Source organism: Chelonoidis abingdonii, chromosome 1 (genome assembly GCF_003597395.2).
Source record: "Chelonoidis abingdonii isolate Lonesome George chromosome 1, CheloAbing_2.0, whole genome shotgun sequence".
NCBI classification, from domain to species: Eukaryota; Metazoa; Chordata; order Testudines; family Testudinidae; genus Chelonoidis; species Chelonoidis abingdonii.
This window is the reverse complement of record NC_133769.1, coordinates 67,381,595-67,406,219: the sequence shown is the minus strand read 5'-3', so window position 1 is coordinate 67,406,219 and position 24,625 is coordinate 67,381,595. Positions and strand designations below refer to the sequence as shown.

General features: G+C 41.7%; 2 protein-coding genes across 15 annotated transcripts in view; one reads left to right on the top strand and one right to left on the bottom strand.

Annotated features, from left to right (window-relative positions):
• The window catches only part of GRIP1 (glutamate receptor interacting protein 1), a 607,764-nt gene extending 589,432 nt beyond the window's left edge, over positions 1–18,332 (top strand). For all 14 annotated transcript variants that reach the window (XM_075066240.1, XM_032788840.2, XM_075066258.1 and 11 more), the window contains 2 exons: positions 15,732–15,878; positions 17,387–18,332. In XM_075066240.1, coding sequence (XP_074922341.1) covers positions 15,732–15,878; positions 17,387–17,620 — 381 coding nt within the window. In that variant the 3' untranslated portion in view covers positions 17,621–18,332. The remainder of the gene's footprint in view (positions 1–15,731; positions 15,879–17,386) is intronic.
• A 91-nt stretch (positions 18,333–18,423) lies between these two features.
• HELB (DNA helicase B) overlaps positions 18,424–24,625 on the bottom strand; it is a 30,744-nt gene continuing 24,542 nt past the window's right edge. The window contains exons 10-13 of the mRNA XM_032788843.2: positions 23,439–23,697; positions 22,338–22,472; positions 21,118–21,621; positions 18,424–20,274 (exon numbers count right to left, since the gene is read on the bottom strand). Of these exons, the coding sequence (XP_032644734.1) occupies positions 20,185–20,274; positions 21,118–21,621; positions 22,338–22,472; positions 23,439–23,697 (988 nt within the window). The 3' untranslated portion in view covers positions 18,424–20,184. The remainder of the gene's footprint in view (positions 20,275–21,117; positions 21,622–22,337; positions 22,473–23,438; positions 23,698–24,625) is intronic.

Genomic DNA, 24,625 nt, shown 5'->3' with positions numbered 1-24,625 from the left:
TTGTGAAACTTTGATGGGAATCTAGTGACTCTCCTGCATTCCCCCTTCCCTCAGGAGACATTTAAGGTAAGGAAGGAGGAGTCTCTCTGATGGAAGGAGCCAGTTTATGGAGGAATTCCTCATGAGAAGTTAGAAGCCATCAGCCTCAAACCTCAGAGAGAATTTGCACATCTTGATTTGTGTCTAATCTCTGCACACAGTCCTGCAGGTTTCTATTCCTGTACTGAACCTTCATGTCCCTCACAGCCCTAGCATGTACCCAGGGGTGGCTCCAGGCCCCAGCACGCCAGGTGCGTGCTTGGGGCAGCAAGCCGTGGGGGGCACTCTGCCGGTGCCGCAAGGGCAGCAAGCAGGCTGCCCTCAGCTGCTTGCCTGCGGAGGGTCCACTGGTCCGCGGCTTCGGAGGTCCACCGCGGGACCAGCGGACCGTCCGCAGGCAAGCCGCAGAGGCAGCCTGCCTGCCGTGCTTGGTGCGGCAAAATTCCTAGAGCCGCCCCTGCATGCACCAAATTAAATGTTCCCAGATAGCTGCTGCAAGTGGATCTGTTATTTGGAAGAGGACTTAATTGCCACTGTAATCAATCAGTGGGATCAGTTAGCTTAGTACATGCTCATTCCAGAAATCGTTTGATTCTCGGTTTGATGTGAAATGATTGGTGGACTTGTGAAAAGCACAGTCTTCAAGAATTTTAATCTGTCCAGTTAATGTGAGACAGAGAATACAGGTATCTTGAAGGGGTCCTTAAAGTCTTTTCCTATCAAGCAAAAAGGCTGTTTTCTTCTGTAGAGAATAAAAACCTGCCTTTCCTCCTTTTCAACAACAAATTTGTTTTATCATGCTGCTGAGTCAGATTTCTGCTATTGGGTGTTTAATTCCATTTGCTACCTCTAAGTTCCTGTCCTTCATCCTTCTCTCTCTTCAGCTGCTATTTTTTTCTATTATTTTTTTATTGATATAATTCTGTTACATTTTCTGAAAGGAGATAGAATAACTGAATGTTTTTCCACTCTGCACAGAAATAAAGTTGTTGAGTTTCCTAGTACTATTTATCAATTCTGTCAAGATTTCCTCACTGCACCCCCCGTCAAAATTCACAAGTCAATCGCCCTACTAAAATGTTTATCTTATATTTTTGTAAAAACTTCAAAGAACCGGATCCTGCAATCTAGTCTACCCAAGTCAACGGGGGCCTAGTGAAAGCCTTAGTCTTCACATCACGTGCTATCTTTTTTTTTATTTTGTCACACTTGTCTTTGTAAATAATTAATTTTCTCAGTTCTCTTAATCTGGTTCCATTTATTTCATCTGATGTAGCAATGAACCTGCTGTTTTCTCTCTCTGCCATGATTGTACTCAGTAGTTCAGTGATCCTAGGTACTGATCACTTTTTTTATTTATACCATTGAGAGAAAAATATACTAGAAACAGTTTCAGCTTTTAAAAAGGAGGGGGGCACAGCAAAGGATTGGAATGTAGCACAATAGCCAAAAGTGTTGGATTCCAGCACAAAATAGCATCTGGCATAAAGATGTTTGACATGAATACTCTGTAGCAACAGGTGTTTTTGTAGGCAAAACTTGCTGAGTTTCAGACGTTTGTGGCACTGCTAGGCAGTTTAAAAAAGGCGGGAGGCCATTTATATTTTTAATGGTAAAATCCTTTGGCTCAAGTACTGTAAAGTGCCATGAGGTAACAAAAGGAAAAAGGCAGCCAAGTGGTTATTTTAAAATTTGAGATATTTTATCTCAACGTTCTGGATTGCAACAGAAGATGCAAATTCCCCAGGGAGAGTTTTTCTCATTCGGGCTTGAAAAACACGGTACTAAGACACACACAGAATATCGTGTGCTAGGTAGCAAAATTAAATTCACTATTCCTGCCCATATATATTAATCAAACCATGATGAGGGTAAATAGAAGAATTATAGGAATGATTCTCCACACAGAACCAGTGGCTTTCACTGCTGATATTTATTGGCTTTGCTGTGCAGCAGTGCAATAAAACAAAACATTACTAGGGGAAAAACCCCAGCTTTGTTATAGTCACAACAGTGCTGCTTTTGTTTTGATGGGAGTTTAAGTATTGCTCTACGTTTTTTCCCCCGTCACTTATGAATAAAGAAGAGGGAGGGAGAGTACAAGTCAGCCCTGAACTAAACTGTACTTGAAGTGTTCAATGGAAGAATGTTGAAAGAGAAAATAGAACAACAATCTTTGCCTTGTGTATTTACATAAGGCTGTAGTTGGAGTTTTTCAAGTCAAATTAAATAAGGTTCATAGTCTCCCTGATGGTTCATTTCCTTCAACAAAAAGGAACTGAAGCTGATCCAGGAGTCAGCATGCCAAGTAAGCTAGGAACAGAGCAGGAGATCTATGAATGGAGAAATGTCTATAATTAGATTGAAGACACAAGGATTAGGATCTGGAGGAATGAGTCATATTGAGCTTTTCTACCCCGATGCTTCCTAGGCAATAATTAAAGATGGCACTGAGTGTTCCCTAACTGGCAATATTTTCATATCCCCTCCTTTGCCCCTAATATGTATATGTGTTTGTTTTCTCTTTAGCTTTCACCAACTCTAGTTGTGGGTTGATGTTGTTACTGGGAGGGGGTAAAAAGGTGGTTCTTGTATTTGGATCTGAACAAGCTGTGGCAGAGAAAAGCCTTCTAAGTATTCTACAGCGAGGATCTTACCACTGAAAATGCTCTACCCACTGCAGGCAAGAGTCTGAGTCTGGGCTAGCTGCATACACTTGGGGAACCATATCTGTTTTGGAAAACTGTGATTGGATAGGCAGTCTTTGAGGGAGCTTAGACACAGCCCATTAAGTCTCTCATCCATCAGGGTGCCTAGCATGTGCTTAACTTAAGCACAAGAATATTTGCATTGAGTTTAATGGGACTACTCACATTCTAAGTACCTTGCGGAATCAGAGCCATAAAGGGCCATGTGCGTCTACCTTGTTGAATCAGGGCTCACATCTTAACTTCAATCCAAAACAGGATTAGTAGACAGAGGTCTCATGCATTGGGTTGCCATTTTGTAATGGTAATGATGCTAATAAAACTGGACTCTTAGGGTATGTCTATACTACCCGCCGGATCGTCAGGCAGCAATCAATCCAGCAGAGATCGATTTATCGCGTCTAGTCTAGATGTGATAAATCGACCCCCAAGCCCTCTTCTGTCAACTCCTGTATTACAGAGCTGCGAGAGGCCCAGGCAGAGTCGACGGAGGAGCTGCAGCAGTTGACTCACCGCAGTGATGACACCACGGTACGTCAATCTAAGTACGTCAACTTCAGCTACATTACTGATGTAGCTGAAGTTGCATAACTTAGAATGATCTCCCGCCTCCCATGTAGACCAGAGCTTAGTCAATTCACTTTCACTTGTAAAATAATAACAACGTAGTACTGTACTGATGAAAAAGCCCACTGCTATAACACACATGCAAAAAAACTCTAATCCAGTTATGATGCAGATGGAGGAGGACTATGAAGTGGCTAAAACTATTTAGAGTGGAAGCCCGAATGGATATGACTAGAGATACAGCTTTGAGCAGGTTATCTATAGCTAACCAAATAGGTTGCCCTTCCCATCGGGGGCACCTATCAGTAAGTTAATATAAAACTGAATGACTGACTTGCATAACACTGCAGACTTCGTAGTAAGCTGACAGGCATTTGTTTTAATTATACTGCTTAGCCATGCATATATGGTTTTGTCACTGTTAAGCTAGGAAAAAGAAAACACCAGGTTAAGAAGAATTATTATTTAACACACATATTGGGATAGTGCCTACAGGCCAGCCAAATCAGGGCCTCACCCTGCAAGGTTCTGAATAAGGTCACAAGAACAGACAAGGTCTGTCCTCTGCTTGTGAGTGTGTAAAAAAGATCAAGGTCGTAAAATAAATCTTAATGTAAACCTCATTACCCATTATACACAACTACATTGTATTATTGTTTTCATGCAATGAGGTTCTCTTAAGCAATTGATTAAAATTAAATGAGAAAACCACATCAGAATCTAAACACTGTCATTCCAGCTCTTTTAAAAAAAATTTAGATGGTAATAAACAATTCTTAATTAAGCTGGATAATGTATTGCTACATCAGCACCCAAATATAATTAATCCCTTGACTGACTACATAAGTATGTGGATGCATTTTTCTATAAACCGCAGGGGACTCTTTTTAAAAAAAAGTTTCACACAACTCCTTTGACAGCAAAAGAATTTAACAATCATCAGGTAATTTTCAACTATCTCATTTTCAGTAGTCTTCTGCCTAAAATTATAAGTAAGTTGAGAAATTTGAATGGCTGACTCAATCTGTTCTAGATGTAAAAAATTAAAATCCAGACATTTTCCCAGAGCTCAGGAGGAAAAAATAGAAACAGATGCTTCTTTAAAGACTCATGGACTTCATAAGTTTCTACTTAAAATTTATGAATATTTAATTTCCTATATAATGTTTCCATCCCAGATTTTATGTTTTCTTGATCTACTGATGCAATTTTAAAAGTCTAACGAATCTTCCACCAAGGCCAACACTTCCAAACAGTTATGATCAAAATTACTCCCTTAAACAATACAAAATAGCTTAAGTGATATATTCATTATCTACAGCAGCACACCTTTCAGATAAGCCAGTTTAGTGACAAGTAAGCAAGCTACATCTGAGCTAGCTGAGTGATAAGGTTTTGCCCACAATGAATCTTAAAAAGATTTCGGACAGCAGATCTTTTCTAGGAATTTTTCAGATATTCCCAATTATATCTCAGGGCGAAAAAATCCTATAACCCAAATAACACGAGAAAGCTACCTGCAGAAAATTGCTTTCCAACAACTTAATGGCCACCAAGTCAGCAGTAGTAATATTGCCACCTTGTTCTTTCGAGAAACTCATTCTCTTTCCTCTATTTTTTTAAATTTCTATTAAAATAAGAGTTAAGAATATAAAGATATTGACACAACAAGAAACAGCCTTCAGTGCAAAAAAGCAAATCCCTTAGATTCTGTAGATCCTGAGGTCACTAGAGAAGTTAGATGGAGTCAGCAAGAGCCTGCAGTGTGAAAGAATACGTCTCATAGCAGCAGAATCCCTGCCAAGGTCTCAAAGCATGTAGTACATGAAAATGAATCCTTATAGCCAGCTCAAGTTCGTTTGTGGCGTAAAAGAACCTGCACAGGAAGAAAATGTCCGGTACTAAAGGGCTCTTTAGCCTAGTGGAAAATGAGGAATTTCTTGATAATTTTCTTTCTGCAGCCCAGCATCTCCAACAATACTGTTGGGCTACTCATCACCTCTCTACAGTTTCAGAGGCAGTGCAGCATTGCTCCACAGCCCATGCTGGCTATGCCCCCTTCTCCAACATCCCTGCAGAAGAGTCATTCCAAAAGCAATGCACAAAGTCTTTGAATATGATTAGTCACAGTAATCTTAATAACAAACTGTAAGTTATGTGTAATAGACTAACTGGCCTGTGAGCTGCATAGCTGAGGGGGGTCAAGCCAACTAGGTGGAAATGAGGCTGTTGTCTTGGCCTGATGAAGTAGAAACCCCCAGCCAGGACTGCAAGGAGGAGGATGATCCCTCTGCCATGGGGAAGGCTACCCCACTGCTAAACAGATACTGCCTGGGAATGGCCCCTCACTCTTGGCTGCTGAACAAGCAAGTGGGGCTGCAGAAGGCTCTCTGTAGGGCTGGTGCCACCTCATCCCAGCAGGTGCAAGTTGTGGGGAAGGGTGCAGGCTTGGCAAGGCAGAGCAGAGAACTGGCACTCTCAGGTGGTGAACGAGTGGGGCTGTGACAGCAGGGCTGCAGAGGGCTTCCTGTGCTGCTGTAGGATCAGTGACACCTGATGTCTACAGTTGCATGGGGTGGGAGTGGGAGGCTGCTCTTGTGCAGACTGTTATCGATGGATTCCCCCCACCCCCGCCCATCAGTTTCAGTGTCAACTGAAATTGTCATTTACCAACATCTATTGATTTAAACTGAATCCTGTCAAACCTCTGCATACCCCAGACCCATAGAACTTCCCAGTATTAATGCCTGCTTCAAGTCCAAGACCTGTGTTTGAACTGAAGCATCCTTTCTTAAAAATCCAATCTTGATTTAAGTGTCCAGGGATGGAGAATTCACCACAACCCTTGGTAAATTGCTCCAATGATTAATCACCCTCATTGTTAAAAATGTGCACTTTATTTCTAGTCTGAGTTTGTCTAGCTTCACCTTCTAGTCATTGGTTCATGTTATACCTCTACTGGCGAGATTAAAGAGCCTTCTGTTAAATTTCCGTTGCCCATGTACATACTTACAGACTGGGATCAAGTCACCCCGTAACCTTCTCTTTCATAAAATAAACAGCTTAAGCAGTGGCTTCTATCACTATAAGGTATATTTTCCAGTCCTTCATATGGGAAATTGCAAGCAGTAAACATTAAATAGGGACAGATAAAGAAACAGAGAAATCTTGCCTCCTAAGTAAATTCCTGAATGGCACAGGTTTGGTTTTTGTTGTTGTTTTTGTATTTTCTTTGATCACCACATACACTACTCTTCTTTCAAAGAAGGCCTCTGCAGAGGACAGAAAGTCCAGGTTATAATATTTAATAAATGTGTTGATGGACGACCATATTGCTGCCCTATAGACTTCCTCAGTCACAGTACAAGATTTTTCTGCACATGATCTTCCCAGAGATCTTGTAGTATGCACTCTGCTTTCTTCAGGATTAGGTTTGCCTGATGCCTCATATGCCTCCAGAAAGCATAATTTAATCTATCTCCCAGGGATAGTGTGGGTACCTGAAGACCTTGGCACTTTGGGTCAAAAAACACAAATAAGATGATGGATCATCTTTGTCAATTCAGTGTGCTTGAGGTATATCTTTAGTGCTCTGCCTACATCCAGATTATCCCACAGCTTTTCAGTAGGGTGCTGTGGATTTGGACAGAATGATGAAAGCACTGCTCCCTGTGAAGCATGGAAAGATCAATTCACCTTTGCTAAGAGATCCTAGCACCCTAAGAGCCATCTTGTCATTGAAAAACACTGCGGTTCCTGGATAGATAGAACTGCTGACTCCAAGGCTCAGCTAATACAGGTCTGTTGCATCTTACACTGGGGTTATGTTCCGCAGTCAGCATGTAAAGTGAAAATCACGTATAGTCAAAGTTCCATTGAGTGTAATGGTGGGCGGAATCGCCCACACAACAGGTACAGTATTAAATTGTTTTGTTTTTGCCGACCACGCAAAGCTGAAGTTGCGCATGTTAAATGCGAGTAAGATGAGACAGACCTGTAGACATGAGAGTGACCAAAAAGCAGGTTTTAATGGAGAGGTAGAATGGTGCAAGTGTTGTCACTGAAGCAAAGGGTGGGCAGTTAGGGCTTTTAGCACAAGTGGCAGGCCCCACTTAGGAAAGGTTGGTCTGACTGCAAATCTAGCTGCTCTGACCACTCTGAGAAATCTTCAAACTTGAAGACTGTCAGCTAACGAGACCAAGGACTCTGTGTGCAAAACAGTGCTTATGGCTAACACCTTGTGGGCTATATAGTGCTGGGCTGAAGTTCCTTTTCCATACTGTCCTGCATGGCTATGATACCAGGGTCCTTGGGGTTTCTGTTGTTTTCTTGATATGAACTGTACTGTTCCCAGATGGAAGAATAGGCCTTTAGCATTAAAGTTCTTCTAGAGGTCAGCAGAATCCAAAGACAATTAGCACTTCCCTCTTAACAGCCAAACTGCCAGCTAGATACTGCCAGGGTCTGAATGGAGAATGGGACAAGGGTGAAGGAAGTCCTTTCTCACTGGAAGATGCAGTGGAGGTTCCAATACCAGGTCCAAAAAACAGTCTCCTGATTCATCAGGCGAAAGCGCAGCCTCTTGTTATAGTGAGCTCTTAAGAAATGGTACTGCCATCTCTGTTTTTGCTGTCTGATCCAGTTCTCTGAAGTCAAGATAGTTCTTGTCTAGGGCTGTTAGGTCATCCAGCCAGGTCATTGTTGCTCTTGCAAAGCAGGTCACTGCTGGGGATGCTTCAAAACCCTTCTGTTAGATGTATCCTTGGAAAAGAAAATCCATTCCGATGGTATTAGTGTGTCTTTTGCTAATGTTGCCACTGCAGTCTTGACCTTGGTATTTCTGTGATGGCATTTTTTGGCTCTTGGATCATATTATCACAGAATTGTGGGAGTCGCTGTCCTACAGAAAGGCATACTAAGAACCAATGGCTGTAAATTAAAGCCAGAAAAAATTCAAATGGGGAAAAAAAGGAACAATTTTTTTACCAGGAGGATGATTAATCATTGAAACAAAACTACCAAGGGAAGTGGTGGATTCTCCATCTCTTGAAGCCTTCAGATCAAGACTAGATGCCTTTCATGAAGAGCTGCTTTAGTCAAACAAGTTATTGGGTGCAATACAGGGTAGTTGCATGGAATTCTATGGCCCACATTATACCGATCAGACTAGAAGATCTAATAGTCCCTCTTCTGGCCTTAAAATCTATGAAATTCAAAATTATGGAACCAGTTTAGTACATTGCCTTAATTTTAGGTATGTTTTTACATCCCATTAAGGTCAACAAGACTTAAGTAGATGCTTCAGTGTTTTCCTGAATAGAGGCCTAAAGTATCAACACCAACAGACATAATAGATTAAAAAACTCCTCACTATTCAATCCCCAATTAAAAATATAGTACCGGGAGCAGCACATTTACACTGTGTAGAAGGTGTTGGGTTTTTTTGCTCAGCAGTTAGTTCATTTAGCTATAAGCAATCAAATCAAGACATGGAATTGGTTCTTCTACAGATCTAAACATATCCAAAAACAGTCAGTTTCTGTTACAAGGAAGGTAAGATTTCCTATTCTTTGGCTATTTTGATACAGTGAGGGTGTCCTGTTAGCACAATGAGGAACATAGGCTATGGAGAGTGCCAACAGTTAGGATAAAAAAATCATAAGGGATATAACTTCTCATGTAGAGTTGGGAAGGAACTATCCCTATGGGCAGAATGTTACACGGTTAGTTTTTCTAGCACCTTCCTCTGAAGCATCGGCGCTGGTACTGTCAGAGGCAGGATACTGGACTAGGACCCCTGCCCTGTTCCAGTATGGAAATTCCTGCAGACCTACAGAACAGAATGTGTCTGGGTTCTCTGTACTAATTCTCACTTTAAGATAATATGAAATAAGACACCCTCGTAGCTAATCAATGGAGGGATTTGGTTCCACTTTAGTTCCTGAAAGGAAAAAAACTGCCTTCAAACAGTGTACCATCTTTTCTGGAACACCGTAAGGCATTTTTGAGTTTCAACTAGTGTGGGACACTGCACTGCATTTTTTTACATTGAATTTGTGTGAAGATTTCTCAGATGAGCAATTCACTACAAAGGGATAGTAATGTTTTGAGTGGAGAGAAGGGAGCTCATTTGAAGAGAACATGTGTCTTGGTTCAGCACTAATTCTTTTCTTCTTACCAGAAAATGTACACACACACACAACTGTCTGAAAAACATCTTCTTCCTTTACTTGCTAGAATGGCTTAGTGCTAATAACAGCTGGAAATACACTTGAGATCAAAACAATCAGACATAATTGCCATATAACAACCAAAAGTCTGTCAATAATAGATTTCTGGAAGAGTTTTCAAATCTTTTTTATTGTTAGTCAGATTATAAATTTAGCAATACCTGAAATGGCTTTCCACCACTCCTGTTGTCTGTGAAATTTGAGGTGTGATAATGATACAAGTGGAGGAACAGAATTATTGTACTATACTTCATTCTGTACCTTTATTTGGAAGATTTAAGATCAGACCTTACACAATGATGAAGGGCAAAAAAGGATACTTAGCTGCAAAAGAAAAATACTTTAGGCTTTTAACAGATTTTGTGCTGGTCCTGTAGTAGTGCACTGCCCTGCAGGAGAGTGAGTGTTACCAGATTTGCCCATTACTTTGGGATATGCTCGTTTATTCGGGTTACTTTTCTGGGGAAGGGGATTCTGTAATTCTGTCAATGTACTGCATGTGTCATTTGTGTGTTCATATGAAGCTCTACTTCTGCCTTCTGCAAGTTCCCTCCCAGTGGAGCTATCCTGCAGGACCTAGGTTCCCTAGGGCTGGGTTTCTCCAGCTCCAAAACCAGATGAGCACACACCCACCCACCCACACATACATTAACAGAGCAAGTCTGAGCGGACCGGGTCAATCAGCACTGTCAAGCTGACCCCTTATATGTCCCTGGACTCACTGGGCTGGATGAAGCAGCACTTTCAAGCTGACTTTCCTTATATGCCCCTGGGCTCCATGGACTGGGTCAAGCAGCACTTTCAAGCTGTTATCCTTATGTGTCCCAGATTCAGCACATCCCTATCCCCACCTTCACAACACAATTGTACTGGCAGTAACCTACTTGATGAGCAAACCCCACAGTATTTTAGGCACTGCAGGGATCTTTAGCTTAGGTAAAAGAAGCGTTGCTGCAGAGTGAATGGGGGAAGCTAAAAACACAAAAGAGTAAGGTTCAGCAAGAGAGGCAGAAGCAACCAGCTTAACCATACAAGTTATTTATTGACTATTGGTGATAACTACACAAGGAGGGCTGAACCAACATAACATACATTATTAACCGTTAATACCTAAGGTAGAAAGGAAAAATGAAAAGAGAGATAGAAGGGGATCTCACCACTCCCTGAAGCTTGGATTGGTCGGGGTTCCCAGATGATGCTGATAGCCAAAGGTCCTGAGGGCAGGAGGCAGGCAGAGTCCCCAGCACAATCAGTCAGGAGAGTATGGAGTCCTAGTGGAGCTGATGCAGAGTTTGGATCTGAGCATCAGAACCCTAACTGGAGAGTGAGTAGGGATTTTTGTAGAGAAGAGAACAACAGATTTATTTATAGGTAAAGCTGATAACGCAAGGGTTTTCTTTAGCCTGGACAAAAGGAGCTGATCACTCTTGGCTATGGGTGGTGTTTTCTTCCAGGGAGCTCACACTCCAACTAGGCGGCTTTACTATTTGGATATCAATTAAGGATTCATTATTAGAATTGGTCTGATAATTGCTGAGCTGAGTGTGTGCAGACCTAGGTTCATTAGCATCTGGAGAAGAGATTCCCATGATGCAGTACTTCCCTGCTTTTTCTAGTCCCAGAATTCAGTGTGGTTCTTGGTTCTCCATTCTGTATGCAAATTGAGATATCTTCCTGTCCCATCTTTCATGCACATGAGGCTAAGGGAGTCGTCTCTGCTCTCCATTCTGTATGCTAATGGAGATGTTTTAATCCTGTCACCCTTGTCAGGAGGGGTCTAGGTGTGTCTCCCTCTCTGTTCACATGCAGCTGGTAGAAAGACTGCTTGACTGCACCATATTCTCAAAGAAGATCATATATGGGGGTTCCGATGTGAGGGCACAAAACTCCAAAACCCTTCTGGCTGAGGTGATGGCCGCTGAGGCAGCCACTTTCCAGGAGAGGTGCACTAATGAGCACATTGCCAGCGGCTCCAACAGGGGACTGGTAAGCTTTGACAATATGAGATTTAGGTCCCACAGCAGAATCGACTCTCTTACCTGGTGGTATAATATCTCCAGGCCTTTAAGAAAACAGATAACCATGTTGTGCAAAAAGGCAGACTGGTTGTCGACCCAGGAAAGGAATGCTGAAATGGCTGCTAGGTGACTGAAGACACAACCAAACCCTGTTATTTCAGAAGCAAAAGATACTCCAATATGAATTGCAATGAGGATTGCCTGAGCAGAACTTCATATTGGGAGGACCAGATGGAGAATTGTTTCCATTTTGCAATGTAAGTGGTCCTGGTGGAGGTTTTCTACTGCCTAGCAGGACTCTACAGACTTGCTCCGAGCAAGCTTGCTCCTCAAGATCCAGCTATGGAGCTTCCAGGCTATCAAATGAAGAGAGGTGAGGTGAAGGAGGGATTAGAGCTCTTGTTCCAACAGTTGCTTGTGAAAAGGGACTGGGAGGGGGAGTAAGGCAGGGTAGACAAAAACCGGAGGGTATATCCCACTTCTATTGAGCTAAGTACCCAACAGCCTGAAGTAATGTGGGTGCAGGCATTGAAGAAGCGGGTCAGGTGGTTCAAAACCAGAGGAGTAACTGGATTTGATATTGTGAGGATTGAGATGTCGATCTCGAGTAACTCGTTGAGTTTTTCAAGCTCCCCAAGAATCTGGACGCAATCTGCATCAGCCCTGCTGAGGCTTGCAAAAGAGGTCTAGGTCTGCTCTTCTGCCTCTGCCATTCCTGGCTGGCTGGGCAAAATAACAGACAATCTGTTAGGGGCTGTAATTCTTCCTGGATACTTCTAGAGCATATAGCCACTGGGATTCCAGAGTCACCTTAGCGTCCTTAAACCCATGGAGCCTCGCATTGGTTTGTTCCTAAAAGAGCATGGACCCATCAAAGGGGAGATCTTGGAGGGTTTGTTGTACCTCTTGCGGAAAACCTGACAAGGGCAACCATGAGCTTCTGTGCATGGTCACTGCTGTGGCCATAGGTCTGGCTGCGGAATCAGCCACATTCGGGAGCTACTTGTAAGGAGGCTCTCGCCACTGTTTTCCCCTCCTCGATCAGGGAGAGCTCAACCTTTTGTATAGCCTCCCACATATTGAAGTCAGTGGCACAGCAGAACCTGCTTGCTTGCTATGCAAAGCTGTAGTTCTCCTGTGGAGTAGGCCTTCTGGCCAAACAGGTCCAACTTTTTAGGGTACTTTGCCTTAGGTGTTGCATCCAGTTGTCACTGGTGGTCACTATCACCAGGGATCCCAGGGGAGGATGCGAGTATAGAAACTTGTAACTCTTGGCTGGTACAAAGTACTTCTGCTCCATATACTTTGCCATGGGGAGGTGGGGGTCTGCCACAGTGCCTTCGCTGGGTCCGTGGTAGCCTCATTGAGTGGTAGAGCCCCCTTCAAGGGACTCACTGCCAACAGACTGTCCAGCAGGCTGTGAGTTGCCTCCTTGACAACCTCTGCCTGGAGGCCTAGATTTGAGGCCACCCAGTTTAGTAAGTCTTGGAAAGCTTTGTGGTCATCTTTCAGAGTGGGCACACCTACTGCCACCACAGCCTCATCTGGGGAAGAGGAAGAGGAAGCTAGGACCAGCTGAGGGGTCTCCGCCCTTCTCTCTGTTTCAACTAGGACCTGTGGGGCTCTTCTTGGAGGTTCGGTGCTTGGCTCAGTACCAGAGTCCAGATTGAGGGGGCTCACAGCGAGGTACCAGAGGTGCTCTGCTCATGGAGGCCAGAGTAGGAGCTCCTCAATGGAGTGCCCTGGCCTGAGGGGAACCACCAAGGGTTTCAGAAGAGCTATTACATGGGTACCAGGCCCTACGGACAGTGGCCAAGCATTCAGAGGTACCCTTGTGCTTGGGGCCATGGTGGGGTAAGAATGGTCCAGGAGTAGTGAGGGGAGCTGCAATGCTGGGAAGAGTAGAACCCCACTTCCAACTCTGATGAAGATGAGCAATCCCAATGTGGTAACCAGGGTGGTGCGGACCCGCTCTGTGCCAGTGATCAGTGCCACGGAGAAGCCTGAGGCTACCATAGGGGCTTTTTCCTTAGAGGGTGGTCTTGGTACTGGATGGTGGCTGAACGTTGGTTCCCTGTCACTCAGCGGTACCAAGTCCTGCACCACCAGGAACCAGTAATGAAATCAAGTCCCTGACTGCCACAAATGCCTCTGGAGTAGACGGTACTGCGAACTGACTGGCACACTGTCTGTCTCATGGTGGTGCCTCTGAAGCTGGAGTCACTGGGGCCTGTGTAGGTACCAGAGCCATTGGTGTTGACTGTTGTGGTGCTGGGGAGGAGTGACCCAACGTAGGCCTCGCTCTATTCTGGTCCCCGTTCCTGCTTTACCTCAGCACTGGGGACTGACTCTTCTCTGGCTGTTTCGTATGTTTCTTCTTGGGCACCAGGTTGGGGACTCATGACTAATAGGGCGAGCGGTCTGCCCTGAAACTGAGATGCTTGGTGCAGAGGGTGAGCACAGCTCAGAAGTAAAGCTTAGGTCTGCCTCCATGAGAAGGACCTTCAGTCTTGCTTCCTGGGCCTCTTGGTGTGTGGTTTGAAGTCCTTGCAGCTCTGACAGAAATCTTTTCTATGAGACTCCCCCAGGCGCTTGAGACGACTTGACTGCAGGTCGCTCAATGGCATCAGCTTGCCACAGGAGGTGCAGGGCTTTAAGCCCGGTAACTGAGGCATGCACTGGCACCAGGAAGCGGATGAATCTCGCTAAGTGTGAAGGCATCCAACAACTATGTACGCTGGAAATAAGAGAAATAACTGAGAAAACCACTGGGAGGTTTGCCTGAGAAATGAGAGTAGTTCCAGCAATCATCATGGGCAGTAAGAAGGAACTGAGGGGGCGTGGGCTAGGCAGGGCCTTTTATACCAGTGCTATGAACGTGCAGCACCAGAGGATGCTGGAGCTGATCCAACGGATACCACTAACGGAAAAAATTCTGGCAACTATGCTTGGGGTGCACACACCCCTACAGTAGAATGGACATGTGTAAGCAGTTGACCAAGAACATTTGTTAGCTAGAGAAGAGCCTAGGCTGCAACATGGGTAGGTAACATGGTTTCACATGTTATTGTGCAACTCAGTGGGGCTTTTCAATCATATTAAGCTAACTCAAACACACAACCTTTCTGCACAGCGAGATATACCCTACAGGAAGTCTCATTGAGTCTGCCGCAATCATAAGAATGACAACCACAATCCAGGGTAAAATAGGCCATCTTCAGGACTCCAGAGAAACCTTCAATTTTCTCCTTTCCCCAAAAATACTTAATTCTACAAGCTTCTGTTCGTACGTTTTAGATATTCTCCTACCACCGACTACCCTTTCTGACTGGGGCAATCTCAGCTATACCTTGATAAAGATCTTATTTTAGCATCTGGCTAAGCATGCTGGAATGGAGCTTGCTAATGCTACTATTAACCTGGCCAGTCGGAGTTATTGCCGTGGAAGGTACAGAAAAATCAATATAGAGCTGAATGCTAATGCAATGTCGTTTAGTTCATTCTATTACTTGACACCAAACTTTCCTATGAGGACTCCTAAAAACAAACTCTTTGTTAACAATGCTCAGACCCAGCATCCCCAACTGTAAATCTGCTCCCTACAAGAAAGTTATGCAGGTCCACTTTAGACAGTTAGGAGCTCTGCAACCCAAAGGCTTTTTGCTATTTGGAAACCTGAAGCTTAAAATGCAAGCTCAGCTCGTGGCCTCTTACATTAATCATTCACACTGAATTTGTTGAAGTTAGTTTTAGACTATCCCTCTATTATCATCAAAACACATGACTGCACAGTTATTTAGCCTACACCCAAGTACTACATCTTAAAGGTGCTAAGTTCGTAACAAAAACTGATGAGCAAAGCACTCTAATTCATGTATCTAATGATCTGGGCAATCAGAGGATAAGACAACAGAGAAACTAAACAGAAAAAGGCTAGAAAATGTGTCCAAGGAGACAGAGTAAAAAAGTTAATTAACGAGGTGATTCAGGATTATTCTCCTAACCATTTTCCAAAAAGAACTTCACAAATGACATTCCAAATTAGAAATGCACAATAATAGGGAAATGATCATTCTAGTATGAAATAAACATTCAGAGAAAAACCTGTGCTAGTATGCACAAAATGCGGAAAAATCTTTTCTTTTGTTATTTTTAAATTATTTCAACAGGTAACTTTGTACAAGGAGTCAGACATAGAGGACTTTGGATTCAGTGTCTCAGATGGTTTGCTGGAAAAAGGCGTATATGTTAAAAACATTAGACCAGCGGGACCTGGGGATCTAGGTGGTTTGAAGCCATATGACAGACTTTTACAGGTAACCCTATCCATACTTTGTATACAGTTTACTTTGTAAAAGGTATATGTGATAAATGTTGTATGGGATTTATATATAAAATGTACACGTGATGGTTTAAAGAGTATAATGTTTTTATTGTCACATGTTTGGAATGACCATATTCTGTTTCTACTACGCTCTAGAAAATAAGTGCAACTTTTTGGAGTTTTAAACATCTTTATTGGTACAATAGCGTGTATCTCAGTTATCCTGCTTCATAGTAGTTAACGGAAATCAGTCAGACATCCAAATGAGAAAAGTTAGTACCACCACATTTTAAAACTCTATAAATATCTAAGCTAGATTTTCTATAAAGGCAAGATAACACTATTTTATAAAGTAAGATACTTCAAAATACCAAGGTGGTGTACAAATTACTCCTGGGGGCATTCTGCACACAGTATTTTTAAAATGCTGCAGAATTCTGCAAATGTTATTTGTCACATAAATGTGGAGGCACCAGCATGGCATTGAGGAGCACAGACCACTGGCTGCACAGAGGTGGGAGATCACTCTGCAGTTGCTCCCACTCAGCTCTGACACAGCGCAATGACCGGGCCACCCCAGAAACACCTCAGGGCCCTGTCCCTCTGTGTCTGGCGCACCAGGTATGGGCAGGCAGGCTCAGCAGGGCAGGATCCAAGTGTGGAGGGGCTTAGTGTGTGGGGGGTGGGGGTCCAGGTGTGGGTAGAGAGGGTTCTGTGTGGGGCAATCTGGGAGCGGGGTGATCTGGCTGCAATGATAATGGGACTGTGCAGGGGGGTCCAGGTGTGTGTGGGGGTCTGGGAGTGGGGCTCAGCGGGGTGGGGATCTGGGTGTGGGTGGCTCGTTGGGGTGGTGCAGGGGGAGTGGGGCTCATTGGGAGGGTTTTGAGTGCGGGAGGGAGGCCTCTGTATGAGGGGTCTGGATGCCTAGGGGTTGGGTAGATGAGGGAGCAGGTCCCTGTACAGGATTCCCTCCACCTGCAGCTGAGGAACAATGGGTGCAGGAAGTGGGAGGGATGCGGGGAGAGAAGAGTTTGCAGAGCTTCCTGCAACTGGTGAAGAAATCTGAGGGTGGGTCGGACCTGGCCCCAGATGCCATGTAGTGGAAGAGGAAGTCAAAGTCCTGTCCTCCGCCGCCGAGCCCAGCACTTCCAATATAAATGTTTTAATTATTCATAAGAGACACTTCTGGAAAACTGCTTAAGAGGACACTTATATTAGTGAACTTAGTGCAAGTGAGAAATAAGTCATGTTTATTCGATAATCATGACCACATGATCTGTACTAGCATTAACTGCAATATGGTAAATATTGATTAGAAAAAAGTTTTCTGTTCTCCTTAAACCATGTTGCATTTTCTGTACTTCATCTACAGGGCCACTAACCCATTCTAGTCATATTTTAGATAACATCATCTGTGTTTCTTAGGTACTTGTGTTATGTTGATTTCTTTTCTACATCTAAAACAGTAATAAAACTAAACCAACACTTTAAACCTTTCAGGTAAACCATGTTCGTACCAGAGATTTTGACTGCTGTCTAGTTGTGCCTCTCATAGCAGAATCTGGCAATAAACTGGAATTGGTTATTAGCAGAAACCCACTGGTCTCTCAGAAGGTAACCTCAGATCAACAAACTTTAGCAGGTGGAGAATGGAATGACCAAAATAATGCCTTCCTTCAACAAACAGGACATACTGCTAGTGTGGAGACACGAGATCCTACAAACACAATATAGCAACACATTATTTTAGTGGGACACTCTGAAATGAAAGACAGTATATGGTGCTAAATCCCCTTTTCAGATTTCTGTGACACTTGAGGCACAGATGTCTTGTGGCATTAAAAAGCCCAGAGGGTCTAACTGTCCCTCTCGAGGCTTGTGGTAGTTCATGGATTACTTTACTTTAAAAATCGAGTTTGGTTTTTAATGTGATGGCCACTGAGTAGTGCCATTCCAAACTAAGCCTGATGTCAGAATGATATTGAGTAAAGAAAATGGCTAATGGCCTTATTTTTTTTTCCTGAAGTAGCAGAAAGGGAGACCTTTAAAAGAGACTGGATTGCTCCTTCATCTTAACCGCATCATTAGTTTTTGAGCAGAAAAAATAGGATTACTCTCTCTTTCCACAGGTGTCTGGATTTTTTTTTTTTTTTTCCTTTTAAATAAAGCTAGCTGGCTACTGAGTGAGGGGGATCATGAGATAGGGGTATGCTGCCCCAATACTGTTAGAGTAGTGTTTTGTGAACCATTGCTCTGCTGGTTGTGCTGCAGCCATCACACTAAGTGCTGTTCAAGTGTTTTAGCAAAGATGCACGTAGGAAGCTGCAGTGTGTGGTGATCAAACTGTCCTACAATTTTATTAGCAGTTCCATTATTCCCTATGCAATGGAAGTACTAGACAGAATGTGTCTTGGAACGGTAGGATTCATTTCAAGCAGAGATGTTTTAGGTAGTGGGAAACTTCTGATGAAGGATTACTGAATACAAGTAAAACAAATGAGTTATTTAAATCAAATTAAAGGGTTTTTTTTAAAAAAAAACAGTTAAGTGGAAATTTTTATATTATATCAACTACTACTAGCAATGGAGGACTGATGTATGAATCATTCTCATTTGAATGAATTTTACAAGGACATACAAATCTAAATTTTTATTTACTAATAAAACAGTTTCTTGAGGGTTACTAATAGATTTATGAAGTCCGTTTAAAAAGGCTTTGTTTTCAGCCTTCTCATATTTACCCTTACAAGTTTTTAGAAATTTGAATTGTACATACATTTTACAAATATGACACATTCTTTCCTACCCACCCCCCTTGAAGCAATAAAATACTGCCAGTTGCTTTTAATGCTCACCAGCAGCTGCTTTGATTTGTTCCAGTATTCAAGTTGTCATTGGTAATTATTGTTATCTGGTGAATATAAAGATACTGAATTTGTATTAATTGTAGAGTCTTCATATCTAATCAATTATCTTACAACCAGATTTGTTTTGGGTCAATATAAATTGTTTAGGAAGACTATCCCCCATGCTGTTTTCCTTTATATGAACAAGCTCACCTGCCCTGCACACACAAGCGTAATGTTTCATTCATGTTTCAGCACTGCCAAAAGATCAGTCAATATGAAATTTAACCCAAAATCATGTAAAAACAGAAAGTTCATGAGTCACTTAAATATGTATTTTTATTTGTAATAAATAAGTATTAAACTGTAAAGTATTTTTGTACAAATTTAATACTTTAATAGCATGATATTTATCGTCTATGTATGGATTTTGGGAACTCAAACTTGCAAATATTTGTATGGAAAAAACTGTATAAAATGGAATAAACAGTGATTTAAAGACAATATTCTTAACAACGAGATGGTATTTACATGTATTGGACAGCAGGAAAAATAGCATATTTACAAACTATTGCAGAGATCTCACATTTCACGACCTTATTTTAATTTTTAAGTATTTCTACCACAAGTGTAGGTAGGACAAGAAATGCAAGCCTCTTTAGGAAAATATTGGGATTATAAATAATCCATGATGAAATATGTGAAGTATTATTCCAGGACCCCACTGTGCTAGACAAATATTACCCATCCAAATTTCAGTATATATTAATTACAAGTTTAAATTTGCACATTTTCCCTATCTGAAAACTTCCAGTGTATCAAGCCAAGTAATTAGCGAGGATATTAAAAGGAATTCACATTTGGCACTTAACCACACTTTTAGAGCTCTATTTTTCATTACAATCTGTTCAGAGCAAGATTTGACTCAACTTCATTATCCTGCATGGTAGCAATAGACGAGTTAGTACTTATTTGTCATGCCCAAACTTCCATGAAGTTACCTAGAGGATATGGGTACAGAAGAAAAATCTGCATTGTAAGTCTTTAGTCAAAATACATGGGTATGAGCTGATTGCCATTATCAAACCATAATGCTTTGTGTTGCATCAACAATTTATATAGGCTTAAATACTATGAGCCAAGAAATTCCCTTCTTCTGAACAACAGATCTTTAGGACCTCAAAGCATCTATTCAAAGTTTAATGTAGCTAAACAAATAAAAGCTAATATACAGACATCTTAGCCTTCAAGAAAAAGTTGGCCATATCTTCTGCTAAATACAAGCAAAATTCTGAATATAAAAAGTCCATATTAAAAATAATGCTCCTAAAAAAACTTGCAACATATTTAAAAAATTAAGACCGATCCCACAGACACTATTTCTCTGTTCCAAGACCTTATTTGGTGTTGTGTAACATATTTAAGTGTCATATTAATTAATGTACTTCATTGTTAAGGTCCAAAAAGCTGCTTGGCAGTTGGGCTCCTCAAAGTCAGATTCTGAAGGCGAGTTGACCCAAGAGGTGAGTCTTCGTTATTTACCTGTCAAACAGGAAGAGAGTGATGAGGCCTAGAAATAGCACTTAAAATACAGTAAAATGTTACTATGCAATACAAGGATTATTTTCAAAAAAAGATTTTCATTAATGACAGAGGTAGTTTAGAAATTATTTTCAAAAAACAATATACAAGTGGCAAACCCCAGGAGAGACTGTCTTTGTAAATGTTAATTATCTTTAGTACAATTTAATGTGTATAAAAGAAATTTGCATGGTTTATATTAATACTGTACTTCTGCACAGCAGGTCAGCCCCTACAATTTTTGTTGTTTATAGCCATCAATTATTAATGCATTTTGAGCAACTCAAAGAGCCAGTGCAATCAATAACAGTTTATCCGATATTACTTCTAAGATCACCGCTAGTTTAAACAGTAACCATTAATTACTCAGACTGTATGACAAGCTTCATCCTCTCTTTCATTCCATAGGAGATCTGAGGAAACTTTCCCAACAAAAGATTAATTAAACTGATATGTTCCCAAAGAAAAGTTTTGGTTTTGATTAAACTGTATTTTCTGCCAAAATGTTTAGTTGAATTCTCAACCAGCTCTATGCAAAAGTTTTATTTTAAATACTCTTTAAAGGGTTTCTTATCATAAAAGCAGCAAAGAACCCTCTGGCACCTTATAGACTCACAGATGTTTTGGAGCATGAGCTTTTGTGGGTGAATACCCACTTCGTCAGATGACATGCATCTGACGAAGTGGGTATTCACCCACGAAAGCTCATGCTCCAAAACGTCTGCGAGTCTATAAAGTGCCACAGGATTCTTTGCTGTTTTTACAGATCCAGACTAACACGGCTACCCCTCTGATACTTCTTACCATAGTAACTTTTGAAGGACTTTCACAACTATCTGTGAAACTGCCTGGTCTTTTACATCCATTTGATTTAACGGGAGTCTCACTACCTGCACTGGCCAGTTCAGCAGTACTGCACTGTCCATTATTAGTTTGTATATCATTAAGAACTGCAGACTCTTCTGCTTTAATGAAGTCATCTTCAACAGGTACAGAAGAGAGGGCAATATCCTCAGTTACTGAAATAGGACCAGGCTGAGTATCATGCCCTTGACTTTGCCAACAATCCTTTAGGTGAGATGATATTTGTTCTGGAGAGTCACTCATTTCTGAAAAGGTCTCTTTTAAACGTTGTTGTAAGCGAGTTTTTCTGGGAAAGCTCTTCGTAGTAACTGCTTTCCTGAGTTGAGTCTCTTCAGCCACAATATAAACCCGGCAACATCCTCGAGTTACAGCTGTGTATACATGCTGCCAGTGCTGTGGGCCTGCATTCCCGACTACATAGACAATTGTTTTTTCCTCTGAACCCTGAAACACACAGACAGATTTTTAAGAACTTTTAACAAATTAAAAATATTTAAAATAACAAGAAACAAGCGCTTACTAGAGAAGTACAAACAGTTAACTACGGAAGTATGGGTATGAATTTTGGGCTGTATAAGTTATTTACGTAGGTGTATACTAGTATGTAGACAAAATTGGACTAGAAGGCAGGATTCTGTACAAGTCTATAAATGAAGGAGACTCTTCTTTGCCTAAATTCTCAAAGTTTTAGTTTCTCATAGGAATGGCAGTGGCCTCTCAAGTTTGTTTCAATTTCCACGTCCACAATGAAAACAAAAGTCAATTACATTCACGCATCCCACTTGGCTACAGAAAATGGAGTAACTAATGCTTCATAATACTGGATGTCTATCATTGAATTTGCTTTAGACTAGTCAACTTGTGTAACTTATTTTTTTAAGTATTACTGAATAGTAAGTTGATTTCCATTGGATCAATCAGTGCCTTCATTCAGATTTACTGCAAAGCTACTCAGCTAATCCCAGTGGGAGAGTAAACCAAAGAGCTAGTATCACACCACTTTCTTCCCTCACACCCCAGAGTTGTTCCTAAGTTCATATTCAAGGACTTTATATCTTAAGGGTGTTCCTGAAACCAAATTTGTCCCGTGAAATTACAGAGCAACACTGTAGTCAGGCTTTTTACCGGTTGACATAACTGTGCTGAATTACAGTTCTTACCTGAAATGTGTGAATAGTTCTGGCCCATGCATGCCTTATTTGACACTCTCTCCTCAGTGCCTCATACACCACAGTGAATCTGGAGCCATATGTGCTGCTGATGGTCAATAAACGACACCTATTGACTTCTACATCCTATAGAACCAGCATGTGAGGAGACTTCATGACCAGGTTGTAGTAGAAAGCAGATCAACATGTACACAGTTTAAGGGCTGTAGCTATGGAATCATATTAACTGACCCAGTTCTTTCAATAACAATATAACTGCACAATAGGCTTAATCCAAAAAAAGCATGTATGATGATAGGGGAGGAGTCAACTGAGACTTCTATTTCAAAACAAATACCTTGTGAGGAAATAACTTGCTGTCCTTAATTCAGGTTTGTCTCCACTCCTGCTACTAGTCTCCAGAACATCTGCTTTCTAATTGCTGTCCCTACCTGCAGGGGCCTCATTTACTACAGGCAGGGGACCAGTTGCCCCTTCCCAGACTTCTCATATCTCCGTTCCAGTCAGCATTGCAGTATTTACCTCAGTCCTGCAGGGGCCACTGTGGGGCAGGTCAAGGCTCCTAATTCTCATGTTGGCAGCACCAACTAGATACGAAGCCGCAACAGCAGCTGGAGCTGAGCACAGAATGATGCTCATGTAATTTTGTCCCTCCCTGCCCCTGAATTGTTGTGAAATCCACTACTTGGCAGCCATAAACCCTCCTTCCTCAGCATTTCCCTCAAACCCTAGAGGGACAAGCCAGTTTTCAGGTATTTAACTCAGTATTTGTCCTAAAGATAAATACCATATTTATTGGAATTAAAAATTTCTTTCAAATGTGAATGTCTGATATTCATAACAGCGATGGGTTCATAGCACTGGACAAGTCAGGCCAGGTGCTGAAGAAGTTTCCCCACAACATTCTACCAAAATCTCTGCTATTGCAATAGTAGTTCTTTCTAGTGACAAGAATGATGAATCACATGAGAATTGTGTGATGTCAAATGTCCACTGTGGGCTAGGAGGAACTGTGCCTCAATGAAGACTGTAGCCAGATTTTTTGTGGTAAATCCTAACAATTAATAATTAATCTTTCAAAATAATACATACATCTGTTATGAAAAATATTTCTCCATTGCACAACCGTCTGTCATCCTCAGCACTGCCCCCAAGATCACTAGGTGGCTTTTGTCCACTCATGAAGGCTTTTCTTCTACAACACCCTCTGCATTCACATTGATTAGGATTCTGAGAGTCACTTTCCCTTGTGCAAGCTGTGTTATTTTTTGGAAGAAGGTCCTTGAGATAGGCATTCCTCGTGGAACAAATTTTATCATCACATTGGAACACCAGTCGATTTTTATGGTTTCTGAATCAGGAGAGGGGAAAAAAAATTAAATAAAACAAATATTTATTTGCAACTCACTCAATGTATTTGTGTGGCTCATATGACCAATTCAGATATGCACACTAACCTTTCATTTAAAAATAAAATTGCTAGCCTTCATGATTGTGAAGATAACCTTCCAAATATAAACAAATGCAGTGTTGGCTTCCTGACTCTATGAAGGAGCCATCACTTCAGATGGTCCTAAGAGGTAAGAACTCTCCTGCTTCCTACTACCTCACTGAAGGGTTAATGCTGAAGTCATTACTATTTCATAACTGATCATTTTAGCAGCTGGCATAGAGAAGAGAGTGGAAGGAACTTGTCTCCAGGAGAGAAATGCAATGCACAGAGAAGAAAGGCAAGTAATGAGAGGAGATAGACAAGCGGTTTGGGATTGAAGAGGGGGAATGAGCAGGAACAGGAATCATCCTAAAAGGTGAGCATATTTTCCCACTGGACAAACAATAATTAGAAGTTTGGTTACTACACAGACATCATAATCTACCCAAGCAATTTATGCAGTCCTCTCTCTCACTTATACCAACAGGAGATAAAACTATATACTACCCTTAATCTATAGTCTAAATTTATACTCTGACCCCCAGTCAATTAAAAATGGAGGTCAGTCCACTTGCACAGAATGTGTCTGGCACTCCTGTGCCAGAAGAAAATGTTTCACAAAAGTTGAAGTCATATACACATTTTAAATCAGAAGATAGAAAGGATCCAGATCTAGAAACCCCAAGCAGCTTTGCAAAGCCATATCATGGTTTTAAGTAAGTATGGCAGCCATTAAAAGTACATGTAAATAGCAAAGGAAAAAAAATATATAGTTTGTACACTATTTTGGGGTTTTATGTGTAAAAAGAGTCAAAGCATTTTGACATCCTCCCCACACCCTCCGCAG